General features: G+C 33.2%; 1 protein-coding gene and 1 long non-coding RNA gene across 2 annotated transcripts in view; both read right to left on the reverse strand.

Annotated features, from left to right (window-relative positions):
* The window catches only part of LOC114332693 (uncharacterized), a 34,961-nt gene extending 13,780 nt beyond the window's left edge, over nt 1-21,181 (reverse strand). Inside the window, exons 1-2 of the mRNA XM_028282520.2 lie at nt 20,927-21,181; nt 2,524-2,831 (exon numbers count right to left, since the gene is read on the reverse strand). Coding sequence (XP_028138321.1) covers nt 2,524-2,831; nt 20,927-21,016 — 398 coding nt within the window. The 5' untranslated portion in view covers nt 21,017-21,181. The remainder of the gene's footprint in view (nt 1-2,523; nt 2,832-20,926) is intronic.
* Nucleotides 16,323-19,117, reverse strand: LOC126883976 (uncharacterized). The gene is made up of 3 exons (XR_007697792.1): nt 18,953-19,117; nt 18,638-18,853; nt 16,323-17,573 (listed from the first exon to the last, which is right to left on the reverse strand). It is a non-coding gene; the product is annotated as an uncharacterized LOC126883976 (long non-coding RNA).
* Nucleotides 21,182-25,058: the final 3,877 nt, after the last annotated feature.

A 25,058-nucleotide genomic window follows, 5' to 3' on the forward strand; every position in this document is an offset into this window, starting at 1 on the left:
AGGAAGCACATTTTCACACTGATGGCTTAGTTAAACGTCAAATTGCCATATTTGGGGTTCTGAGACTGTCAAAAAAAAAAGAAATGCATCCACAACGTGTTCGGTGCGTATTTTGGGCTAGAGGCATTATTGGATCATACGTCTCTGAAAATGAGGCGTCTCAAGCAGTGACTGTTGCTGGTAGTCGATATCGCAACATGATAAGACAGATCTTCCTACCTAAATTGGATGATATTGATGTGAACGATATGTGGTGTTAACAGTACGGCGCTACATGCGATATAGCCTGTGAGACAATTTAATTACTGCATGAGATGTTTCTAGGAAGTGTAATCTCTTGTTTCGGTGATCAGAATGGGCCTCCTTAATCGTGCAATTTAACACTATTAGATTTATTTTGATGGAGTTATTGAAAGTCAAAGGTCTATGCCAATAAGTCTTTATCCACTCGTGTACTGAAAGAGAAAATATTCAACGCTGCATCAATGGAATTCAGCCAGGTTTATGCAAAATAGCCATGGAAAGTTTTGACACAAGAGTGCGTAGGTATGTGCCATCAAAACTATGGATGCCATTTGTCTATGCAATTCTATACATAACCCTATGTAATGTACCTACTTCCAGATTCAATGAAGAAAGGACCCCGCAACACTCCTTATGGAAAAGTGGTCCCGGTAAATTTAACGAAACTTTGGTCAATGATAGTTCTCGGTGAGTAGATTAAAAAAGTCCATGACACCTAGGTCTGAAAAACTATTATTCTCAAGCTACAGCCTTCTGAAGTTCTTAAATTTAGGTACTCGATTTACGTTAAGTGCACTAATTCAAGATCAAGTGAATGAAAATATCTATTATTTAAAGAAGAGAGACTCATTTTCTTCATGCATATTTGCGTGTTGCATATGAATTCGTGGTTAAAAATAGATGCATCGTATGTCTTCAGAAAACCTCCGAAAAGTACTCAGAAAACTAAAGAAGTGCGATAGAAAATGTATCATATAACAGCATAGCTGTAGTTCCTTCTTATCTTTAGAAAACTACTGAACAGCGGCGGATCTAGGGGAAAATAGGGTAATTCCCCCCGTAACACTGAATTAAACAACAAATTGCTGAAACTAAAAAATGTATTAGCTGACATGAAGCTTACTACAGACAGACAAATTCAACCCATTAACTCGACAGTTAGGACAATTAAGGGAACTTATTGCACATGTTATTATCTATGTCTTGTAGTTTGGGTTTATCTATTTTATGTATTTAGGGGTTGGTGTTTTATTGGGAGTCGGCCTCTCTCCCAAGGCAAATGTTCCGTCACTGCTACCGAAACGCCTTCAGAAAATTGAGAAACAACCACAATAAGTGCTGCTAGAGCAGAACAAGGCATCTCACGGTTTCACGCATGCAGAATAGAGTGCCTCTAAAAATTATTAGATATACCTACGAACAGTAATTTTTGCAAATAGCTTAGATGATTTGCAAAGAATAACCTCCAACATATCAGATATGAGTAGACAAAATGGACTTCAAAATGATCTCAATACGAAAAGAAAAACAAAGTCCATACACGGTAGTAGGTAAACGCGAAATATTAATTACAATCTTCCATGGAAAATCGTCTATGAAAAAGTCGGGTTTATGTCATCTTCGACTATCTATACGTTAAGATTTTGCTGATTTTGGGTAGATGGATCATGTGTCGTGTAAACTAACGACCTATCAGGATACTTCAGTGGCAATGGCAAAACATTTGACTTGGGGAGGGGGGCGACATCCAATAAAACACCACCCCAAAATGTATAAAGTAGATAAACCCAACCTACATAAAAGACATAGGTAATAACATGTGCAATAATTTTCCTTTATTCTCCTAACCATCGAGTTTAATTGGGTTGAATTTGTCGGTCTGTAGTAAGTTGCATGAAATCTAACATATTTCAACGTGTAATAATCATGTTTCAACAATTTTTTCTTTATTGAACCGTGTTACGGGGGAAATTTCCCTATTTCCCCCTAAATCCGCCACTGTTCAGTAGTTTTCTAAAGATAAGGTAAAACTGTAGCTATGCTGGTATTGGATAAGTGTGAGGCATTCATGAAAGCACATTCACGGCAGCACATTTTCTATCTCAGTTCTTCAGTTTTCCGAGGATTTTCGGAGGTTTTCTGAAGTATAAATAAAGATGCATCTATTTTTGACCACGAATTCATAATGCAACATGCAAATATAAATGAAGAAAATGAGTCTGTCTTCTTTCAGTAATAGATATTTTCATTCACTTGACCGTGAATTAGTGCACTTTACGTAAACCGAGTACCTGAATTTAAGAACTTCAGAAGGCTGTAGCTCGAGAATAACAGACCTAGGTGACCTGGACTTTTTTAATTTACTTACTGAGGACTATCACTGACCAAAATATCGTTAAACTTGACCGGGATCACTTTTCCGTAAGGAGTGTTGCGGGGTCCTTTCAATGTAAAGGACACCCACTATTTGTCAAAATAGATCAAGAACTTTAAACTTACCCACAAACTTCTACTCTAATTTCTGGATGGTACTTTGAAGTACGAGCAATATAGAGTCTCATATTATTATCGCCAATGATACTTAAAATCTGCACCTTGGACCGTATACTTGTCGGACAAAGTTCGCAAGTGGCTTTTGATACCAGCTCGTCGTTTTCATTATCTGAGACATGTTGAATGTCCCCGAAGGTTTTGGTTAATTTATTAGAGCTGCTTTTCCACATGATTTCTATTTCCTTATGAGGATAGGTATTATCTTTGTAACAAATATTATCTAAGCAGCCATTTTCGTGTTTAACACTACTTTCCTAAAATAACAGTTAATTACTAAAAACTATTTTATTTCAGGCCTGGATCCCGCGTACCAAAAAAATTTGTTAAAAGCTTAACGGTGTCTAGTCGGACAAACTTTGATGTATAGAAACACTGGAACAGGGAAAGTTTTAATTGTGGAAAGTGATTTTAATCGTGTAACGTTATTTTAATTGTGGAACGTTTCATCATGACAAGTTATGATTGTGAAAAGTTGCAGATTGTTTTTAAGTTTATTGTTAAGTCTAATGTTTGTCCGACAGATATGTTGAGCATTTTAATGTTTTGTTTTTGTTTTTAAGTTTATTCAATATAGCCCAATAAATGACCGTTTTGGAGTGTAATTTTCAGAGGCAACTCCGAATTGCATGAAAATTTGGATTTAGATTCTACTTACCCTCCACTTCAAAGTTGAATTTGTGCCGTTGGTTGCTTTTACTTGGGGGGTGACGGTCACCCCTTCTCGGGGGGTGAAAAACGCGTATTTAAAATAATCACGGAAATGGATTAATTGACAGATTATAAGCAACTTTTGTTCTATAAAGTTTTTTAAGTAAGTCAATACTTTTTGAGTTATTTGCGATTGAAATTGTTGATTATTCGACAAAAAAACTACGTTTTAAGACAATTTTTCGAAAATAACTCAAAATAACTCAATTTTTATCGAAAAAAATGTTATTAGAAAAAATGTAGCTTATAAAAAACCGAAGAAAATGGTGTATCAGTAAAGTCTATAAATTAAGAATAAGCAAAGGTGTAGCTCATGAAAAATACGTTCTTATTCGTCTAATTCCAAATCAAATAATTCAACGCGAAATCACCGAAAAATTAAGCACTTTTAGGGAAAAGCTTATTAACATTTTTAAAGTATCTAAAAAAATCTTTGAATTTGTTTTTTACAAAAGTTTCTAGCATCAAAAATAAACGAGTTAAACTGAAAAAAAAAGTTTGACCCTTTTTTTGGTAAAAAAAATCGTGAAAACCTCTCTCTATTTAGCACCCTAAATAAAATTAATCGTTACCCCCTTACCATTTATTTTAACTGTATGTGTATTGTTTATATATCTGTAAGTATGATTGGCTTGAAGTGCTTATTTAAAAAAAATTGGTTTTATAGTAAAAAAAAATTTATAAAATTTTTTTTTAAAATTTCAATTTTTCAAAATAACTTAAAAAGTATTAGTGATAAGAAAAATCTTAAAGAGTAAAAAAATGAAGGTTTTGCTATTATGTATAAATATGCTAGTTTCATTTTGTTTTTCCGTAAGACAAAAATTGGTTAAGATATGGCTGTTCAAAATTTGCATACACTTTTGATTATTGACCCGTTCAAACTTTTTCAACTATAACCCTTTCAAAAATACGCACTTTAAACCGATAAGACTGACAGATCATATAAAAAATAGATAAGTAAGTAAATTGTTTGTAATGCGGTAGCGATTAATTTCATTTGGGGAGCTAAACATGGGGAGATTTTCATGATTTTTTTTTTTTTAAAGAGGACCAACTTTATTTTGAGCGTAACTCGCTTATTTTTAATGCTAGAAACTTTTATAACCAATTAAAGTAAAACCTTTTATAAAAACTTTTAACAAGTTTGAATTGGTTTTTCCCGAAAAGTGCTTAATTTGTCGGTGATTTCACCTTGAAATATTCTATTTGGAATTAGACTAATAAGAACGTAATTTACATGAGCTACAACTTTGTTCTTACTGAATTAATAGACTTTACTGATACACCATTTTTTTTTTGGTTTTTTATAAGCTACACTTTTGCTGAGGATATTTTTTCGATCAAATATTTACTTTTTGAGTTATTTGCGAAAAACCGTCTGAAAACGTAGTTTTTTGTCGAAAAATTAACATTTTCAATCGCAAATAACTCGAAAAGTATTGACTTACGTAAAAAACTCTATAGAACAAAAGTTGCTTAAAATCGGTCAATTTATCCATTTCCGGTCGTATCTTGAACGTATATTTTTTCACCCCCGAGAAGGGGTGACTGTCACCCCCCAAGTAAAAGCAACCATTGGCACAATTTCAACTTTGAAGTGGGGGGTAAGTAGAAACTAAATCCAAATTTTCATGCAATTTGGAGTTGCCTCTGAAAATTTCACGGTATCGCCGTATTTCCCGTTCATTTACTGGGCTTCATACATATGAAATAGTAATGAGAAAAAAGACATATTTCTCACGAGCGCAGAAGTATGTTGCCGCAAATCAGGCGAGGGAGAAATATGTCATTTTTATTTATCAAGGGCAAAGGCGCAAAATTTCGCCTGTCAAAATGTTCAATGTGTTTTAAATGTACTCATTTTTTTTCGAATTCTGAGAAAACTAATATTTTAAAAAATTTAAACGCAGAATGAAAGATTACATTATTACTGAGGGCAGAAAGTCCCTGAAAGGTTATATAATGTTTATTTTAATATGTTACAGGGGTGAAAATAAAAGAGAAAATTTAGTGTGATTTTTAATTGCAAATATTCCATTCAAAAGACACTTTTTATTTATTCTAAGGGACTTTACGCCTTCGGTAATAACGTAATTTTTCATCGTAATTTTTCAAAAATACTTATTAGTTTTCTCAGCATTCGAAAAAAATGAATACATTTAAAACACATTGAAAATTTTGACAGGTGACATTTTGCGCCGTTCCCCTTAATTCAAAGGTGGTCGTACCGACACCAATGATGCTGAGCGCTCCGGAAGGTCAAATGATGTAGTTATTCTCGTAACCATCGAAAAAATACTGAAAATTTATTGTGAAAAATCACAAACTGAAGTTGCAAGAGATAACAAACTGATACACTAAAGTTATAAACGGCAACATTTTGACTGTTTTACATAAACATTTAGGTATGAGAAAGCTGTTTTGCAAATGGGCATCGCGTTTTCCGTTTTCTTACACCAGAGCAAAAACCACGACGAATTGATGAATCTCGGCGCTGTTTGGATATGTTTAATCGGAATAAATCGGAGTTTTTGCATCAGTATATTACAATGGATGAAACATGGTTCCAGCACTTCACTCCGGAATCAAATAGGTAGTCATCTGAGTGAATAGCACCCGGAGAAAGCCGTCCCAAGCGACCAAAGATGCAACAAACAAGGTTATAACCCCTGTATTTTGGGACTCACAAGGAATTATTAGTTTCATTGAGTATTTAAAATGTGGAGAAACAATCAGTAGCGACTACCATATTAGTTTATTGAAACATTTGAAGAGCAATATCGCAAACAAAAGACTTCATTTGTTGAAGAAAAAAGTGCTGTTTCACCAAGACAGTACACCGTGTCACAAGTCGACGACAACGATGGTAAAAATTCACCACCTGGGCTTTGAATTGCTTCTACACTATCTACACCCACCATATAGTCCAGATCTCGCTGCCAGCGATTACCGCCCTTTTTTTTCGATCTTAAAAGATGCTCTAAGAGATATCGCTCCGATGAGAGGAAGTCATCGCCGAAGCTGAAGCCATTTTGAGACAAAGATAAATCGTTTTCCAAGGACGGCATCAACAAATTAGAAAAGCGTTGGAATGATTGTATCGCCGCGCTAAAGGAGATTATATTGATGAGCTAAGAATAATTTTTGCAAAAGAACTCTTAGTCCCATTAAAAAAAAAACTTTTTAACTGTTAGTTAAAAACTAGACCCGAGACTTATTGACCGATGGGTTATTTATATATTGTTATGCTCTACTGTATCTCTTTTATTAGATTGATTAGCAAATTCTTAATTTTACTAATTACTCAATTAATTTAATTACTGCCTATGTAAAACAAAACCAGATTCAAATTAAATTTTCTAATAAACTTTATTCTCAGGGCTAATTTTGTATTCGATGCAATACCTTTGATTTGTGGCTTCTAGTATCTCTAGTTGCTTACTCCTTCCAGGATAAAACAGGGAAATTAAACACCTTCAATATCATATAAATGTAATATATTATTTATTTATCCAATATGCCGTATAAATAAGATCAAAAAAATAATAAAATCTAAATTTGTTGCAACAATTTCTTACTTAATAAATGAAGCTTCAATTCCGATGTCTCCTTGTTTTAACAAAAAAAAATATTTAAATAAATCATTATTTATTCATACTAAATTTAATAAAATTTACTTTTCTCCTTTTGAATTGATTACTTAAAGTTGGAATGACTAAATGAGCTATAGAACTGTTCAATACAAAAAAAATAAGCATATATGGTGTGGATATAAACAAGCTCTCTCTGTTTCGACAAATGATTTGACTAACCTTTTTGTTTCTTCACTCCTTCTTTTCCCAGGTTGCGTCGTCCTTGATTCTACCACACGTACTCTTTGGATGTTGCGAAGAGGTCCCTCTCGTACAACTGCTTCAAAACAAACAAAACCAGGACTCGCTCGAATTCTCTTCTCAGTTTTCTCCTTGCTCGATATATTGTGCAAATAGATAACAATCAGCTACTCGTTCTAGACAGAACAAAGGAATCTTCCTCGGACACAGGAAAATTTTACTTCTCAACTGGTCAACAATTTCGTTTCAACTTGATTCTGCTTGCAAAGGCCGATTTCACCCTTTACACTGACTTCTCACTTTTCAAAAACTGGACTGCTCTCTCCCGATATTCATCACACAGTGTCTATCTTTTCTCTCTCAAATTCCGACTCCACATTCTCATCCCTTCCATCGATCTTTCTCTACCAATCAAAAACAACCTCTCTACCCAAAACATCCATACTTTCCTTTCCTAATAAAACCAACTTAATTTGTATCCAACTTTCCATTTTGTTAAAATTCTAAGAGACATCAAATTACTATCGTTTTTTCACAAAACTAAACAAAAGGCCTTACATTCTAAACTCAATAAAATTTGTTTACCGTTTAAACCTTCTACGAAATATTTACAAAAATCCTATTGATGTTCACAAAACGAAATAACATGCACTTTCCAATATTTTCGAACCATTGTCTGTAAATCCTTTCAAAAAATACTCATTAACGAAAACCACATTAACGATTTCACCTTCCCCGAAAAAGCACTGTTTATTAACTAAATTAGATACTATACAATTTTTGGTCCTATACAGGGTGAAGAAAATCTATGATCTCGTGGTCTCTGATATAAATTTATTTTCTGAATTTTTCCAAAAAACAATTCTACAACAATATGTACTTAAATTATGTGTTAATATTAGTAGTGTAGGTATATAACTATTAATAATACAGTAGACCGTCGATAATCCGAACCCTGGTAATCCAAACGATCGCTAATCCGAACGCAAAACAATTATAAAATTAAAAAATATAATCGCGGACCGAATTTTTGGATTTAATATGACAATATGGGCAAAATACGACCGCGAATTTTTGTTTTGTTTATGCAGAAATACATACAATATATTTGTTTATTATGCAGGTGTTTTATTCCTTGTAACTAAAACGTATGTACATATGTACCTACATAAATATGTACTATGTTTATGAGCTTTGTATGTATTTTGAACATATGTTCGATAATCCGAACAATTTGATAATCCGAACTTCCCCCTGCACCAATTAGTTCGGATTATCGACGCTCTACTGTACTTATATTTGATTTTTGAATTTCGGTTACACCCTTACTTTACTTTTTCGTGTCTGGATCCGACTACAGTTTTTCTGCCCAATATCGGGCCACGTCTACACCCTTTGTATTTGCGAGCCATATATCATCGAGGGTGCACTATGATGGGTAAAGTCTGCATACTCTCAGGTGCTCCACGTTCTGTATTTCTGTTTTACAGGGGCAACACCTGTGCGTATGCGGTTGAGTGTCCGCCAGCTTCTCCAGTCCAGGTTCACTCCATTAGGTCGTTCTGGATGTAGGGGGAACAGTTCGGGTGGTTCGACGCTGACATTTCTCATAAACCTTTTACTTGATTTAAGTCGGCTAGTTCCTGGCAGTTCGTCAAACCCGTATAATTGGTGCCTTTAATCGAAAGTTTGCCTGCACTTCTACACATATTGTGAGGCGCATCTACGCTCGTCTGGTGATGCGAATCCAGCTGCCCGGTACAGTAGGGGTAGAGGGGTAGGCTTCATGCAACCGGTCATTATTCTACATGTTTCATTTAACGCCGTGGTGACTTGTTGGGCGTGTCTAGATCTACCCCAAACGGGACAAGCATATTCCCCTGTTGAGAAACATAAGGCCTCAGCTGTTGACCTTAAGACCTGAGGGTTTGCACCCCACTTGCTCCCTACAAGTTTCCGGAGAAGGTTGTTTTTTGTAGAGACCTTTTGTCTTGTGCTCCGACAGTGGAATTTATACGTTAGTGACCGGTCTAGTATCACTACAAGATATTTGGGCCTATCAGTATGTTCCAAGCGTTGTCCTTCCCAAGAAACATTCAGTTTTACACGCGCCAGATGGTTGTTGAGATGGAATGCACATACTTGGGTTTTTGTAGGGTGTGGTTTTAATAAGTTTTGTTTGTAGTAAGTTGACATCATGTTTAAAGCCTCTTCCATTGTCGACTCCACTTGTGTGAGTGTTCTCCCCTTTACGGCGATACCAAGGTCGTCAGCGTAAACAAAACTCTCAGTCTGAGGGTGCATTGGTTGGTCGTTGGTGTAGATGATAAATAGGGACGGCGCCAGAACGCTTCCTTGAGGTAGGCCATTTTTTTGGGTTCTCCATTTGCTCTTCTTTCTCCATTCGCTCCACCGTTCTTGTCTGGAGGCGCTTAGTATTTGCTGCAGTCTCTCCCCTATCTCTGCCGTAACTTCGCTGAATGGGTCTTTACTGTATTCTTCGGTGTACTTTGTCATAATGTCTTTTGCTTCGTTATTCAGACCAGATATGTAATGTTGTTGACATCCTCTGGGTATATGTTTACATGAGGTTCGTTTTCCAAGTTTGATGAACGCATCATAGTTACGCCAAAAAAATATAAATAAATTATGTTTGCCTTTATTTCATGAAAACTAAGTAATATGTAGTATTATTAACTACTGCAATGTGTAGTAACTTTATAACTTTAAAAATAACCCCAAAAGCCCCCGAGAAATCTGTTTGCATCAATTTAATCCAAAACCCCTCGGAACTCAAGAATATACGTGCTTTAGCAGTGACACTGAACAGCAGGTGCTCCAGGGGTCGGTTCACATGGCGTATTCGTGCTCAGCGACTCCAAAAACCTCCAAGTAATCTGTTTGTATTAATTTAGTGTCGATAACCCTCGAACCACCAAATGACGCTCCTTAGCAGTGTGACCCTGGGCACGAGGTGCTCCGAGGATTGGTCCTGATGGCGTAGTCGTGTTCAGCAACCCCAAAATCCCCGTGTAACAAAATCTGGCCCTTAATATACCTATTTTGATATGTTTTTTAGATTTTTTTTAGACTTTTTTCCTGACATCATCCTGAAGACAATGCAAAAAGTTACAAGTCTCGAGGTGCTGTATTTAAAAATCTATTTATTCCGGTGTTTTAGTGCTAAATACCGTTGTCTAGTTATGGCATAGCACCGTAGTTAATAGTGCGCAATAATTATTGAAAGATGTTTTGGACAACTAAAACAACGGTTTAGGCACTTTAATAAAGTTCGGATGGTTCGGGTGTCGATCGAAAATGTTCCAAAACTCTGAAAAGTTTATAGTAGGGGAGGAAAGTATGCTAAATGTGCAGTTACTCGACCGCTTTGGTGACCTATTGGGTTGTGAAGATTAGGTTCTAAAACCAAAAAAACTTAAGTAAAATTTTCTATTTTAGTGGGGACTTTTCATTTTTTATTTAATTTTCCATTTCCAACAATCGTTTTTTCCGATTATAGCGCCATTTATCCATAATTCGAAAAAATGTTTTAAATAAAAGTTACATATTTTTATGTAAGGAATTCAAATCTTCAATAAACAATGGGGGCTCCTATTTAAAATTTTAAAGTCACCCTCGACCGTGGTAATTCGTGTTTGGTGCCATTCGATAAATTTTTCAAACATATTGAATAAGCGTATATTTCAGTTTTTCGATCTTATGTTCATTTCGCGAAATATCGCGGGATTCGTAGTTAAAATTTTAAATTTACTCCCCACCCCTCTCCGTGGGGAGTCGTGTTTGATATCACTCGATAAATTTTTGACAAATAATAAGCATGTATTTTTTAGTTTTTAGATATATTGTTCATTTCGCGAAATATTCGCTTTTTTCTTGTGAAACTTTGTGACTCACCCATTTCCTTACGCCCCGCCCAAATCGTCAGATTTTTTTAAATATCCATTCAAATATCCACCAAAAACATAGTCTTTACGTCGATTTTGCGTCGTTTTTTAGATTTATTTTTCATTTTATGGTTTTAGAAATACACAATAATTGAATGGGTTCGCCGAATAACGTTGTAAGCGCCACATGGTTTGTTTTTGAGAAGTCAAAGGAAAACTTTTAATATTGTGATAATGGTGATTGTATACATTTTAAAGGTGAGTAATACAGTATGTATTTTGTATTTAAAAACTGTATTACTAACCCTTAAAATGTATAAACTCACCATTATCACAATATTAAAACTGTTTCTTTGACTTCTCAAAAACAAACCATGTGGCGCTTACAACGTTATTCGGTAGACCCATTCAATTATTTGTATGGGCATTTACTGTGTCAAAACTAAACCAACATATGTAAAAACTAATAAATCATTTATTAACAAATTAAACAATTAAGTCAGAATTTAATAACATACTTAAGTTTAAACCATTTAAGAGGATCGGTACGTTTTTTCGGCTGCAATGCTATTCAAATGTGGATTCATTTTTTTCGAATCCTGAGAAAGCTAATAAGTATTTTTAAAAAAATTTAAACGCAGAATAAAGATTACGTTATTAGCGAGGGCCGAAAGTCCCTGAGAACTTCTATATTGTTTATTTTAATAAGCTACAGGGATGAAAAACTAAGAGAAAATTTAGTGTTATTTTTAATTTCAAATATCTCATTCAAAATAAACTTTTTATTTATTTTAAAAGACTTTCGGCCCTCGGCAATAATTTATTCTTTCATTCTGCGTTTATATTTTTCAAAAATATTTATTGGTTTTTTCAGGATTCGAAAAAAATGAACACATTGTCCGTGGTAATATTTTCCAAATCTATCTTTGTCATACAACGCACTTGGTCGAATAGAATATTGTCAGTCAGACACTGACAATCAGTGACAATTTTAAATAATTATTTGACATGAATCGGGAATATTTTTAGTTGTTGATTAAATAATATTGATATATAGTGTATTTGATAAATAATTGATTTAAGGGGTGAACTTTATAAAAATTTATTTATTGTGTATTATTTATGGAAGATAGAATCAGAGAATACATTAAGATATATTCTGTGATCGAAGTATTTTGTTTTTAAAGATGTTCAAAATTGTAAGCGTCCCATAGTAACAATATATTATTAAAAAGTCACTTTAACACTTTTGCTCTTTTCTCGATTGAGTATTAGTTTTTGTTGTAGGTACATATTATTACAATCACTGAATACATAATTAGTGAACAAATTGTCACATTTATTAACTGAATTAATAATTTGCAATTATACAAAAAATAACAGTTATCCAAGAACATTCAAAAGCCATCTCTTTAAGCTAGTTATGACATTGTCAAGTAGAATGACATTCTAGTAATATATACATATCCATACCAGTGTGAATTTTACTACACGTAATTTGCCATGTAAAGACAGAAAAAGTAGGGATAGCCGTAAAATATTTGCGAATTATGTACCCATAGCCTAAGTTAGATAATATATAATTAGTATAATTATTATAATTATACCACACACTTTAAAGGTACGATTCCGACAACGACTGCAGACAGCAGTTACAGTTGTCACCATGACAGACATTATTATTTTACACTACTAATTCGCATAATTATTAGCAACTGACGTTCTGCCGGACAGCAGTTGCAGTTGTAGCATTACAAATTTCTGCTACAATGTTTTGTAAATAGAATCCATTAATTTTATATCCTATCCCAAGAAAAATATTTATTTTTCTATTTTATTTTGTGAGTTTATATACCATAAAAATTCTAAGCCGCCTCTGCTTCTGAGTAATACCGTTTATTTCGCAACATTGTAAAACTTAGGAAATTTCCTGTTTACTTGTATAAACATTCCTTATTCTAGAAAAAGTCAGGAGTACATTTCCCTTTGTTTAGAGCGCGAAGCATCGTTTGATATTATTGGTCTGAATTTTGAAAGATCCTTGAGTTGTAGTTGACGATTGGTCAATAGTTTTGGTCGAACGATCGAGAAGAAATGCTTCGGTTTGACGCGAAAGAGACGTGACGATGTAAGCGTCAATTCTAAAAGTATGTTTGAGGGTTGAACATATTATTTTTGGTAGAACTCAACAGACTCACAAAGAAACGCACTTTACCGGTTTAAAATGGCTTTTTTCGTTATGTAAACGAAGAAAAGTTGCATTTTGTCCAGTAAAAATTAAGGAATATTGTTGCAAAGTTTCACAGCAATAAGTTGGATATATTCATGTGAAACAGTATTATTGTGACGCATTTTGGTTTGCCGGTAGAAAAGTGCGTGGTTCCTGTCTTTTCCAGTTTTTTATGATGTTATGGTAACATTCCTGTATTGAAGTACCCCGATGATATTTCCGATTTGGTATCAACTTATGTTTCCTCTTTGGTTAAAATTGAATGTCTTCCCTCCCAGCCCCGTCTAGAATGGAAAATTTGGACAAGTGTTTGAAGTGTGGCATGTGACGTTGGATTTTGTTTTAAAAATGAAGGTATGAAATAATGTTTATTTTAATTAAATTCCAAGGGGATATAAATTTGGTAAAGGTTTTAAATATTTAATTAATTTGTTTTCAACACGGTAACAAATGGAATTTTTTTATGTAAAGTAAATAAAATGGCAGTGACTTTTGACAGCCATAAGTCAAATTTTTGTTTAGAGATACACTGCTAAAAATAAGGTTAAGAATTTTAAAATCATATATTTGTTTTTATTATTCATTTCTTACTCGAGAATATGTTTATTCTCAAAGTAAAAATAATAAGGTCTAAAGGTTTGAATAAACATTGTAAAATGTACCTATTTTTATTTCTGTAACCTCTTTTAAAAAAAAATATTAACCAGATCTCTAATACAAAGGAAATAAGTTTTAGAATAAAGAAAAGAAATGGCATAGAAGCCATAGGAAAGTAAGTGATAGCGCAGTTTGACCCAACGAGGAATTTAAGATGAATGTCCCCCAAATTAGTTCCCATAAGTACGAAATATGTCCAGTAAGTACTCGATATGTGAATTTGAGGATTTTTCAAACGGCTTCCAAATTTCTTTAAATAGTAGGAAAGTCCTCAAGTCTGTGTAAGTATCCTTTGCTTATTTGGTTATGTAGTTAGTCTTCTTTAAACCCTCTTACCCCCCCTAACGATTCCACGACCCGCCACCGCACAAAAAATGAGCTGTCGTATGCATGAAGTTTTATGTGTCTGTTCCTTCTACTACCCCCATTTCGACCCAAAGTATCTATATAGTTAATCTTATCCTTGATCCCATTAGAGCAGACATGTAAAAACGCTTCACAGTCAGATCTCGGAATCAGTCTCATACAAATAAATAGTGCAAAGTAGTAACGTCCGTAATGCTGACAACTGCAACTGATATCTGCAGTTGCCGTCTGCAGTCGTTGTCGGAATCGTACCTTTAGTCAGAAATGAATACATACAAATAAGACCCAATATTTCGTATTGAATTTCAATGAAAACTATCTGCTTTATATTTATAAATTTTAAGGAAAACGGTTGTATGATAAAAAATAGGACACAACTATAATAGTCTGTGTTCTCACATATATTTCCATACTCTTATAATCTTCAAATTGATTCCAAATAATTATTGCATATTTTTGCATACAAAAAGATCTACAGACACCTGAAAAATATATTTTTTCATTAAGGAACTGCAATGATCAAATTAAAATGATAAAAACAATATACATGCAGTGACGTAGCGTAGTGGGGGCGGCCCGCCCCGGGCGGCACTTTTTAGGGGGCAGCAAAATTTAACAATAAATAATAAAAATATTTTGTAAATATTTGAACCATTTTATATTTTTATCGCAACTACAAATTCTGTCCGATTGAAATGAGCACGGAATTTTTCATTACATACTTATTTTGTGACGAATTCGGGGAATTCCTTTTCTTTGAATGATATTTTGTAGCAACTGGCAACAACGTCTATAGTCTATACTGACTTGTGGGAATTCCCCGTTTATGACTAACCATCAGCACAACTTTTTTCGGCACTTTAGAACGTTGCCTAGTCTTTTTTTTTTCTCATCGACACATCGTTGGGAAGTTCTGATAGCAGCTACAGGCAAAAGAAGGACACGCGGTGGAGTGCAAGAGGCGATGCCGTAAATGTGACATGGCATCATTACAAAGACATTCTCGTCACTTTGGAAAAACTGACAGAGGCAGAAGCTTAAACACTAGGACAGATGCAGGTGCTTTACTAGTTTCGATGCAGTCATTTTCCTTTCTTTGTTTTTTGGGCCTGTGGCAACCGGTGCTACATGAAGTGAATGATGTACAAAAATACAAACAAGGGGACTTGACATAAGATTGTGCGCTCAGAAAGTAAATGCTTTGCAGATGATATTGACAGAGAAAAGAGAGGAATGGACAAATGGCGCTGTAGGTTATGCAAAAATATGTGTGAAGAACTTGGAATTTCCATAAAACCTCGGAGGCGCATATCAAGAAAGCATATTTTCGATGACGGAAAAATGAGTTGAGACGAAAGCTGTTTTCTTCGTTAGATAGAGTTATTGTAAAAATTCGTGAGCATTTTCAACAGCAACAGAATTTAACGGATAAGTTTGTTTATCTAACGCCTGCTATATTATTAGATCCAGACAACACTGAATGTAATCTAAACTACGCATCTGACGAAATTGACGAGTAGGGTTTCAAGCTGGAAAAACTTCGACTGCGGACTTTCGTTGCTGCTACAGGCAACGAAATTGATTAATGCAGACTCACTTGAATTATTTAAATTTATTGTTAAATCCAAGCTGAAAGATACTCTGCCCAATATTTTAATAATGTTCCGAATATTTTTCACATTTGCTATAAGCAATGCCAGCTGTGAGAAGAGTTTTTCAAAATTGAAAATGAAAGATATTTAAGATCGACAATAATAATAATAGGTACTCTAAGGTCTAAGACTAACTAATTTGGCTATTTTGTCTGTTGAGCAAGAGGTGTGTGATGCAATAGATATTTATGGTGCAATAAAAAACTTTGCTCTTAAAAAAGTAGACGTATAAATTTTTAATTGAAGACGGAAGTTTTGTTTTTAATTCTAACAAATACTCATATTACTTTTCAATAAAAATAAAAATATAACATTATAGTATCGTTCTACATATATTCTATATTCTTTTTTTTTTAATTCTAATTAAAAATTGATTTTAAATTTTGTCGATCGTCAAGGTGTACCTAATCTTAAGTGATAGGTACCTAAGTTATATCAATGTATCTAATTGGTTAAAATAAAACAATTTTTGTATTAATAAACGTCATTGTAAAACTTAGATAAACTTTTTTACTCACAATCGGTTAGTAATTTATGGATTTCTAACCTTTGAAATAATCAGGAAGCGACTTATTACTTACTTTACTTTCCCAGCTAGACGGAAAAGTACTTTCCCGGCTAGCATCTGTCACTTTTCTATACATTCTGTACATTTCAAATTCACTATCAGACATTTTTGTAAAATTAACACAATTTGATTATATGTACAGTTAATGGCGTCGTGTATCGCCTAAATGTCAGATTCAACAAACTTGTTTTGTTACCTAGCAACGATCTCACAGGTTACTTAAAATAATTCATCTTATCACATAATGAAAATGGATACAGATATTTGAAACGAAATTATTATTGGTAGATTGTGAGTATTAGAAATCCATAAACTACTAACCGATTGTGAGTAAAATAGTATACAAACCTCGCGGGAACTCATTCTAGCCTCGCGTCTGTAGTTTACCTCGGTGCATCGCACCTCGGTAGACTACCTTGCCGCTCGGCTGAAATAGAGTACTTTCCCGCTAGGTATGTAATATACTATTATTTAAAATCTAACCTGTACAATGCAAAATAATGATGACTGTTCTCGCCGAAAAGTTCTCTATGATTAATGTATGTAATGTTATACAATAAATTGAAATACCTAAATAAGAGGGCGGCATAATTGTCTTCCGCCCCGGGCGGCCGACACTCACGCTACGCCACTGTATACATGTGATATCTGATAATACACACTTAAAAGACTAATACATAAATACTCATGATGATGAAGTACATTATAATTAAAAATGAATAACCATTTTCATATCGTTGCAACATGAAGCCAAAGCCGTCTTATATTTCAGTTCGTTTAGAGACTGCAACAAGCACTATGACCGAACATTTTCAAAATTCATTAGTTTTTCATCAGAGAATGCATATGTTGCTATCTCCAAACCATGTACATAGCTGTAACATCTGTACATGCATTGGGTTCTTCTTCTTCTGTCTTGCTGTGGGCATACTCAGCTGCAAATAATATTGCTGCAATATGGCTGCAAACTTCACTATTACTGGCCATACACATATGTGAATTTGCTATGCCATTGGAACTGGCTATTACCCAAGCATCTAGTGGTTTAGCGTTAGCTTTTTGGGAATGCTTCACCTAAAAAAATATTTTATCTTTGTGGGAATGCTTCAACTATAAAAATTTATTTTTATTAGAGTATTTGCTTTCTTTACAATGATTGAGAATATTTTAAAATCAGACATACATATAATATAATTTTAGAATAAAGAATCATGACTGTTTATTATTCTCTTTTCTATCATAACAATTACATGTCGTCGACCTAATCTGTAAACTGCGTAACTCCATTTATCCAAATTTTCAAAAAACTACAAAAATCATAAAAAACTATTTCTCTAAATACGACTAATGTGAATACTACGTATCTCCCATTTTAAAAGATAGGATGCTAAAATGGAATATTTTATAGATACACATATCACTAACATTTGTATATTGTTTAATGAGTATTTAATATAATTTACCACCAACTTTTTCTTGAAAATATCACTTTATAAACAGTGAGGTCAGTCGTGTGGTATGGGAAACTGGGAAGTTTACATATTTTTCGTACTAAATTTGCCGCACGGGAGATACGGTGTATACGAAGATGTCACTAGTTACTCTTCTGGTAAAAATATGCATGTGCATCCTTTTTTAAACGAGTAGGGATTTTCTAAAATAAATGGCAGTAATAACTCATTTTCAGAGAAATATGGAGTTAGGAGACAAATTAGGACGACAATACAGTCGGGAAAATGAAAGAATACCCATGAACGATCACATCAGTCACATATTATTCAGATTATTAATAATATATCTCTCTCGTTTGTTATTTATGGAAAAAACAGCAAATCCAAAATATGTGATTGATGTGATCGTTTCATGGGTATTCTTTAATTTTTTCGACTGTATGTCTGGTTTCATCCAGATATATAAACGTAAATAAATCTAATATTTAAAACCAATTTAATAAAATAATAATACGAAACGTTAATAAAATCATTTTTTTGGTAAAATTGTGGCTTATTTCCCATTAAAAATAGTTTATTATAAAAATGCCACAAGGAAATAGCTTCAGTAAAACCAATTTATCCAAATGACACTAATACTGTTATCCATATATTTCTTAATGGTGAATAAATAAAATAAAGGCATACCTTTCCAGCAATAATATAGAAATCATTAACAATTTTTACTGCAACTTTCAAAACAAACCCATTTTTAAAGGCTCTTATGTGCCTGAAGGCTTTTGTATGCTTTCATCTGCTGTTTAAAGTAGTAACTGTGAGACTCTACCAGATATCTATAATAGCATTATAATAGTAATTGGTGGAATATTTAAATGTCCAATTATTTTCAGCTTCAATCAATATCTACAACAATAAAAGAAATAATGTTATTGCTTGCAAAATTCATCATTATTGATAAATATCAGGGAAAACTGAACAGTAAATAAAAATTCTTTCGCTTACCTTTCTCCAACATCTGGAGGTTCCAATAATAATTTCATTAAATAATCACTTTGCATTGTGGTAAGTTTATAAAGTTCACAAATGACAAACAAAAGTTTTAAAAAATACACAAAAAAACAGCAAACAAAATCCAAATGAATCCAAAATAGACGACAATGAAATGAAACGATGATATTTACAAAAATACAAACTCAAACATAACCTTTGTTTAGTAACTTTTGACTTTTGACAAGTAAGCAGTAAGCTCCTCCTAATTTCGTGACGTCAGACTTAGGCTGTCTGAATCGGAAATGAAAACGTGTTTTTAAAAGTATTTTAACGTCATATAATCTTACGTATTTAAAATCATCTACAAAAGATGTTTACACGACGTAATGTTCAAACACGTGTATATATTCAACCAAACACTGACGTTCCCTCGACGTTATTGACGTCACTTGGTTGCCTGGGAGATCTTTCTTTGCAATTCAACATCCAATGAAGTAAAAACTTCTCTCATGGGGTGCAAAAATCCGAATATATAAGACCATAATACGATCAGCAGTGGCATATGGAAGCAAAACATAGACGCTAACAAAAAAAATAAATCAGTTGCTGGTGTGGGAACGTAAAATCCTTCAAGTGATATAAACACAAAAGATGGGAAACATAATAGGTAGGTACATTGTGAAATAAAAAGAGATGAAACTAGTAGATGTGGAAATTATCGATATAAACGTATAAATTAACATTACATTACATAGTTTCCCACCTTTAAACGTCTATGACAGGATTATTTTATAAAATTCTCCTGTCAGCGTGACAGTTGTCATACTCCTCCGATACGTCTAAAGGTGGGAGACTATGTAATGTAATGTTAATTTATACGTTTATATCGACAATTTTTACCTCTACTCGTTTCATCTCATTTTACTTCACAATTGTTTTCCATCTTTTGCATTATTTTGCCGGTTATTAGCGCGCTCATCACTGTATATGGTCCACAGTATCCTCCCTTCGGAAAGAAAAATCTAGTCAGATAATATTATATAAAGCCAATCGACTGAGATGGGTAGGGCAAGTGATACGCAGTAACGACAAAACGCCTTACAAACAATGTTTTTTTGGGAAAGGCCAGATGGGAGAAGGTCTGTGGAACGTCCTAGAAACAGGTGGAAAGATGCAGTCAGACAAGATCTGGAGAAAATGGGATGACAATGGGAAACAGGACCGACAAACATAGAAGGCAGTAATAAACGCAGCAAAAACTCACGAAAAGTTGTAACGCCATTGACACTCATTGATGATAATGATGAACTATAATTCTAGAAAACGTAACGTATAAGATAAAAAGACAATATGCCTAAATGCAAAATAAGTAAATTAGTAAAACGGATTTGAAAAAATCAGGTAAAGATATCCAGAACACGGAAACTCTAAACATTTGCCCTTCGCTAAAAAAATTCTCATACTAGATTGATGATAATTTTCATATCCCTCGATAGTTTTATCTATAAGAAAGGTAACTCATATCGGTACACAAGACTACGGTGGTATAAGTCGATAATAATATTAATAACAATAATCATCCTACCGCTTTTCAATTCATCGGTCGTTTATGCCGGTAAAGGTAAAACAATAACTTTAAAAATTAATGATTTAATAATAATATTGTAAGCTAATGCAATAATCTAATACATAATCTAAACCAGAAAGGTGAAACATTGTTGTTTTCAAAAATGGAGTTCCTCATGGCATACAATAAGTACAACCCGTCCTCTGTCAACCTTTAAAAACAATCCTAGAACTACTAAAGCCTAAACCTACACCTACTAGGTACCTCTACTTATATCTATATAATATTATAGTGTGCCACTGTATTATATTATTTATAAAGCCAGACAATGTATTATAAACTTAAATATTAGTATTTGTATTTTCACAATTCACATACAGGTTTCAAGGTTAATAAACACACAAAGATGCAAAACTCACCGTTATGGAAAATAAAATAAACACCACGGCAATCACTAAAAACCGTTTCATAATCGTAGATCTTGAACTAAATTTTACCTCAACGGTCATTACACTCAGAACTTCTTATTTAATTTTTTTGATGATTACGACCCTTATTGCCATTCCGAAAACTGTTTTAAAATGCGTGATTATGATTATGTCCGCGATTTACTACAAGAATCGTGAGCAGCCGGGTAACCTTGCTACTAATATACAACTGGCTTCAGACAACTATGGAAATACTGAACAAATTTCGGAATTTCCTAACGATGTTTACGTAATTAGTAATTAGATATTTCTAATGATCATTTGACTTCATAGATACCTTCCTTAGAATAAAATTGAAAATTGAATAAATAGACGCTTTGCAATGGCTGAATAAGTTTATTAGTTCATGAATAATTACACATAGTTTCAAAAGTTATGAATCACCTAAAAAGTATGGACATTTTTATAGTTGATTTTTTCGTGAACAGATTAACGCATTCCATTAATTTTTATTATCATTTTAGATTTTACATTGGTATTTACACAGTTGTTGAAAGATTTACTCAAACTTCTTTTTTGAACTATGCCGGGTGGAAGAAAAAAATGTTTTTCTTATGTTAAGTTTAAGACAACCTGTAGGGAGGATCATCACATGAGACATCACAACGATAGAAATACGTAGAGGAGTACGACAGGGATGCATTTTGTCACCACTGCTATTTAATGTATATAATGAAAGCATCTGCCAAATGGCCCTCTTGCAAGCAAACGAAGGAATAGTAGATAATCACTGGAGAGGTTGTAAATAATATTCGATACGCGGACGATACTGTACTGGTTACAAGAACAGCAGAAGAATTACAACGATTACTTACAAACATAAATATTGCTTGCAACAAATATGGCATAAACATCAATATCCAAAAACCAAGTATATGTTCTTCAGTAACAACATGACACAACCAGCACATATTAGTATAAACGGCATTCAAATTGAAAAAGTATCTATAAGTTACAACTTTAATAAACGAAACTGTAGACCAAAACAATGAAATAAAAAGACGTATCAAAATTGCAAGGGCCACCTTCATAAAGATTAGAAAATTCTTCTGCAACAACATAATAAGCATCCTTCTACGATTAAGAATGCTAAGACGTTACGTATTTAACACGCTATTATATGGTGTAGAGACCTGGACTTTTAAACAGAACAACATAAAAAATATTGAAATTCTCGAGATGTGGTGTTACCGTCGAATGCTGAAGCTAACTTGGGTTGAAAGAGTCACAAACCTTGAAGTAATGCGAAGGATAGGAAAGAGCCAGAAATTTTGTTAACGATAAATCGACGAAAACTCGAATATTTGGGTCACCTGATGAGAGGACATCAATACACATTACCTACTTCAAAATATAATACAAGGAAAAATAGACGGGAAACGGAATCCAGGCCGTAGAAGAATGTCATATGGTTGCGGAATTTGAGAGAATTGTTTTTCTGCACCACTAAAGAACTCTTTAGGTCAGCTGTCAGGATAGCCTTGATTATTTCCAATCTCCGATAGGAGTGGCACATGAAGAAGAAGAAGTAGTAGGGGGGACGAGGTATAAGTATGGGTATACATCGAAATGATATTGTAGTTTTATGTTTGTGTTTTATGTATGTGTAGTCTTGTTTTTTTGTTTTTTAAATAGAATAGAATAGAAATATGCTTTATTGTCACTGAAAATTATACAATTTTCTGAAATTAGATAAATCGTCAATATAAAAAAATACAAGTTAATAAAGTAAAGTAAAAAACAAAACCAATATAATGCTAAATTAATACAAATTGAAAATTGGACATACAGCATAATAAAATACAAACATAGGAACTGTCTTGACCCACGATTAGTTTACCGTGAGATATAGTTGCTATTAAATATTACTTTAGCAAATTAAAATAAAATACAACGAAAATTTTCGGGTATAATATCACAAGAAAGTGAGAATAAATTGAAAATAATGCGACAGTTTTTCGAAAATTTGTTGTCTGGCAATAGACACCAGAGCCCGCAGGTCTCGATTGGCTATTGTCCAATGACAACAAATGTGAGTAAAAATGAAGCAATATTTTCTTATTTATTCTTACTGTTGTGTGATATTCGTAAGATTATTTTTTAATACGTATGTTATGGATATTGTCCTTCTCAGAAGCTGACAATAACCGCTTGAGTCGATTAACTGTTAATTTCCAAATACCTACTTTCTAAAGAGAAGGATTATGATACAAATGACAAAAAATGTTCCCCAGAAATATATGTAAAAATTAATATATTTTAAACAAACTGGAACATGAAGTAAAAACCACTTCTATGTAAAAGGTATATTTACTAAAAATTTTTAGAATCCCAATGGATTCAATAAAATGAGTTCATCAGAACGTTTTCAAACCTATCGGTCCATCATCAGTGATCTAAAATCAAATAAGTAATCCCACTATTAAAATTAAAAAGATGGTTGAAATTGTGAAAGTTAAAAAATGTGGTTATGATTACTTACTTGAATACTTGCAAAATAGCCCCAGAACCAAACAATGGTTGTGATTATAAATAAATCTACATTATGTTGAAATAAATTTAAAATGGCTAAACGCCGATGTTAAAGGATTAAACCTCTGGGAACATGGTGAAACTCTACCCGAGGACCCAATCAACCATCTTCGGTCAACGATGACTACTAAGTGTCAAAGCTATGTAAGGAAATGCTTGATGTGACATTGACAGTTAAGGAAGAAGGTAGTCGATTTTCTAGGAATTTTAAAAAACAAAGTCATGATCCAGAAGAAGATATGTTAAAGCTTTTAATATCTGAAATTGTATGTTAATTAAATCTATTGTTGTTTAAAATTAAAAGATAATGTGTTTTACAAAATAAAATTATTTTAACTGTAGGTAACTACAAATTGACTGTATCAAATAAAATTAACCTGATCAAAAAATTACAATATGATAAAGTGAGCTGATTAGTAGTAATAACAGAAATAAAATTAAATAAGTGGTGTTGTAGAAGAAGTTTTAAATTTTGAAAAGGGATATTATTATATCAAGAAATTTATATGTCCACAGCATGTGTATTGATGGTTGTATAGGTAGTAGGGAAAGTATTGTTTGGATGTAGGTGAAAATTAAAAAATTTTATATAGATTGGAGTTAGGATAAAGTCAATCTGATAGTAGAAAATGTGATTCAGGAATGCAATTATTATGGAAAAATTTTAATGAAATTGAGAAAATTCTTGTGACAAACTGGTGAATATGTAATTGATAATAAATAATTTTAGGAAAAACAGGTTGCCCAGTTGATACAAACTAAAATTTAATTAGTATAGAAAACAATAGGTGTAATGAATGAAATAGAATTAATAAAACAAAATTAAGAGAATGAATATTGTTATAATTTGATTAAAGAATGACTGAGTTTAACTGTGATTAAAGAAATAAAGTGATGAAATGTTAGATGTGAAGATAAAAAATATATTTGGAAAAGGTCAAAGACAAAAAGCTAAGGAGTGTGATGTAGGGTCAAGCATAGGTGAAATGAGTGAAAGAGAAAGATTGGAGAGTTGGGTATGAGGGTTGAACTGAATGAAGAAAAGAAATGAAAGAAGTGTGAAAAGAGGGTATGGTAAATTAATTAGGTTTTGATTAAGAGGAGTTTATGTGGTTAGTAATGATTAGTATGTGTAAGGAGTTTGGAGCCAGTAAGGGAACGAAGAAGATAGTTGACAGTGGGTAAATAGGATGAAGAAGATAGCAGATAGGATAGGACAAGGGAAGGTATAACAAAGTAATAGGAATTATGAAAATAATTGACGGTGAATGGGGACAAAATTGCGGTTAAGGGATGTTTGTCGGTTAACACAATTGGGACTTTTCTTTAGGTCTTTGACAATTTCCAAATCCTCGTATAAGTCTAAACGGAGTGTATTTTTTTGTTGAATGTTGTGTATCAACTGGACCCCATCAGGAATCTTAAGTTCGTGTTTATTGACTTTTAAATGGTGTGAAAAAGCTGAAGTGGTATCTCTCTTACTGTGTTCTGCCGATCGGGTGGAAAGAGATCTATAAGTTCTACCAATGTA

Source organism: Diabrotica virgifera, chromosome 4 (assembly GCF_917563875.1).
Source record: "Diabrotica virgifera virgifera chromosome 4, PGI_DIABVI_V3a".
Classification (NCBI taxonomy): domain Eukaryota; kingdom Metazoa; phylum Arthropoda; class Insecta; order Coleoptera; family Chrysomelidae; genus Diabrotica; species Diabrotica virgifera.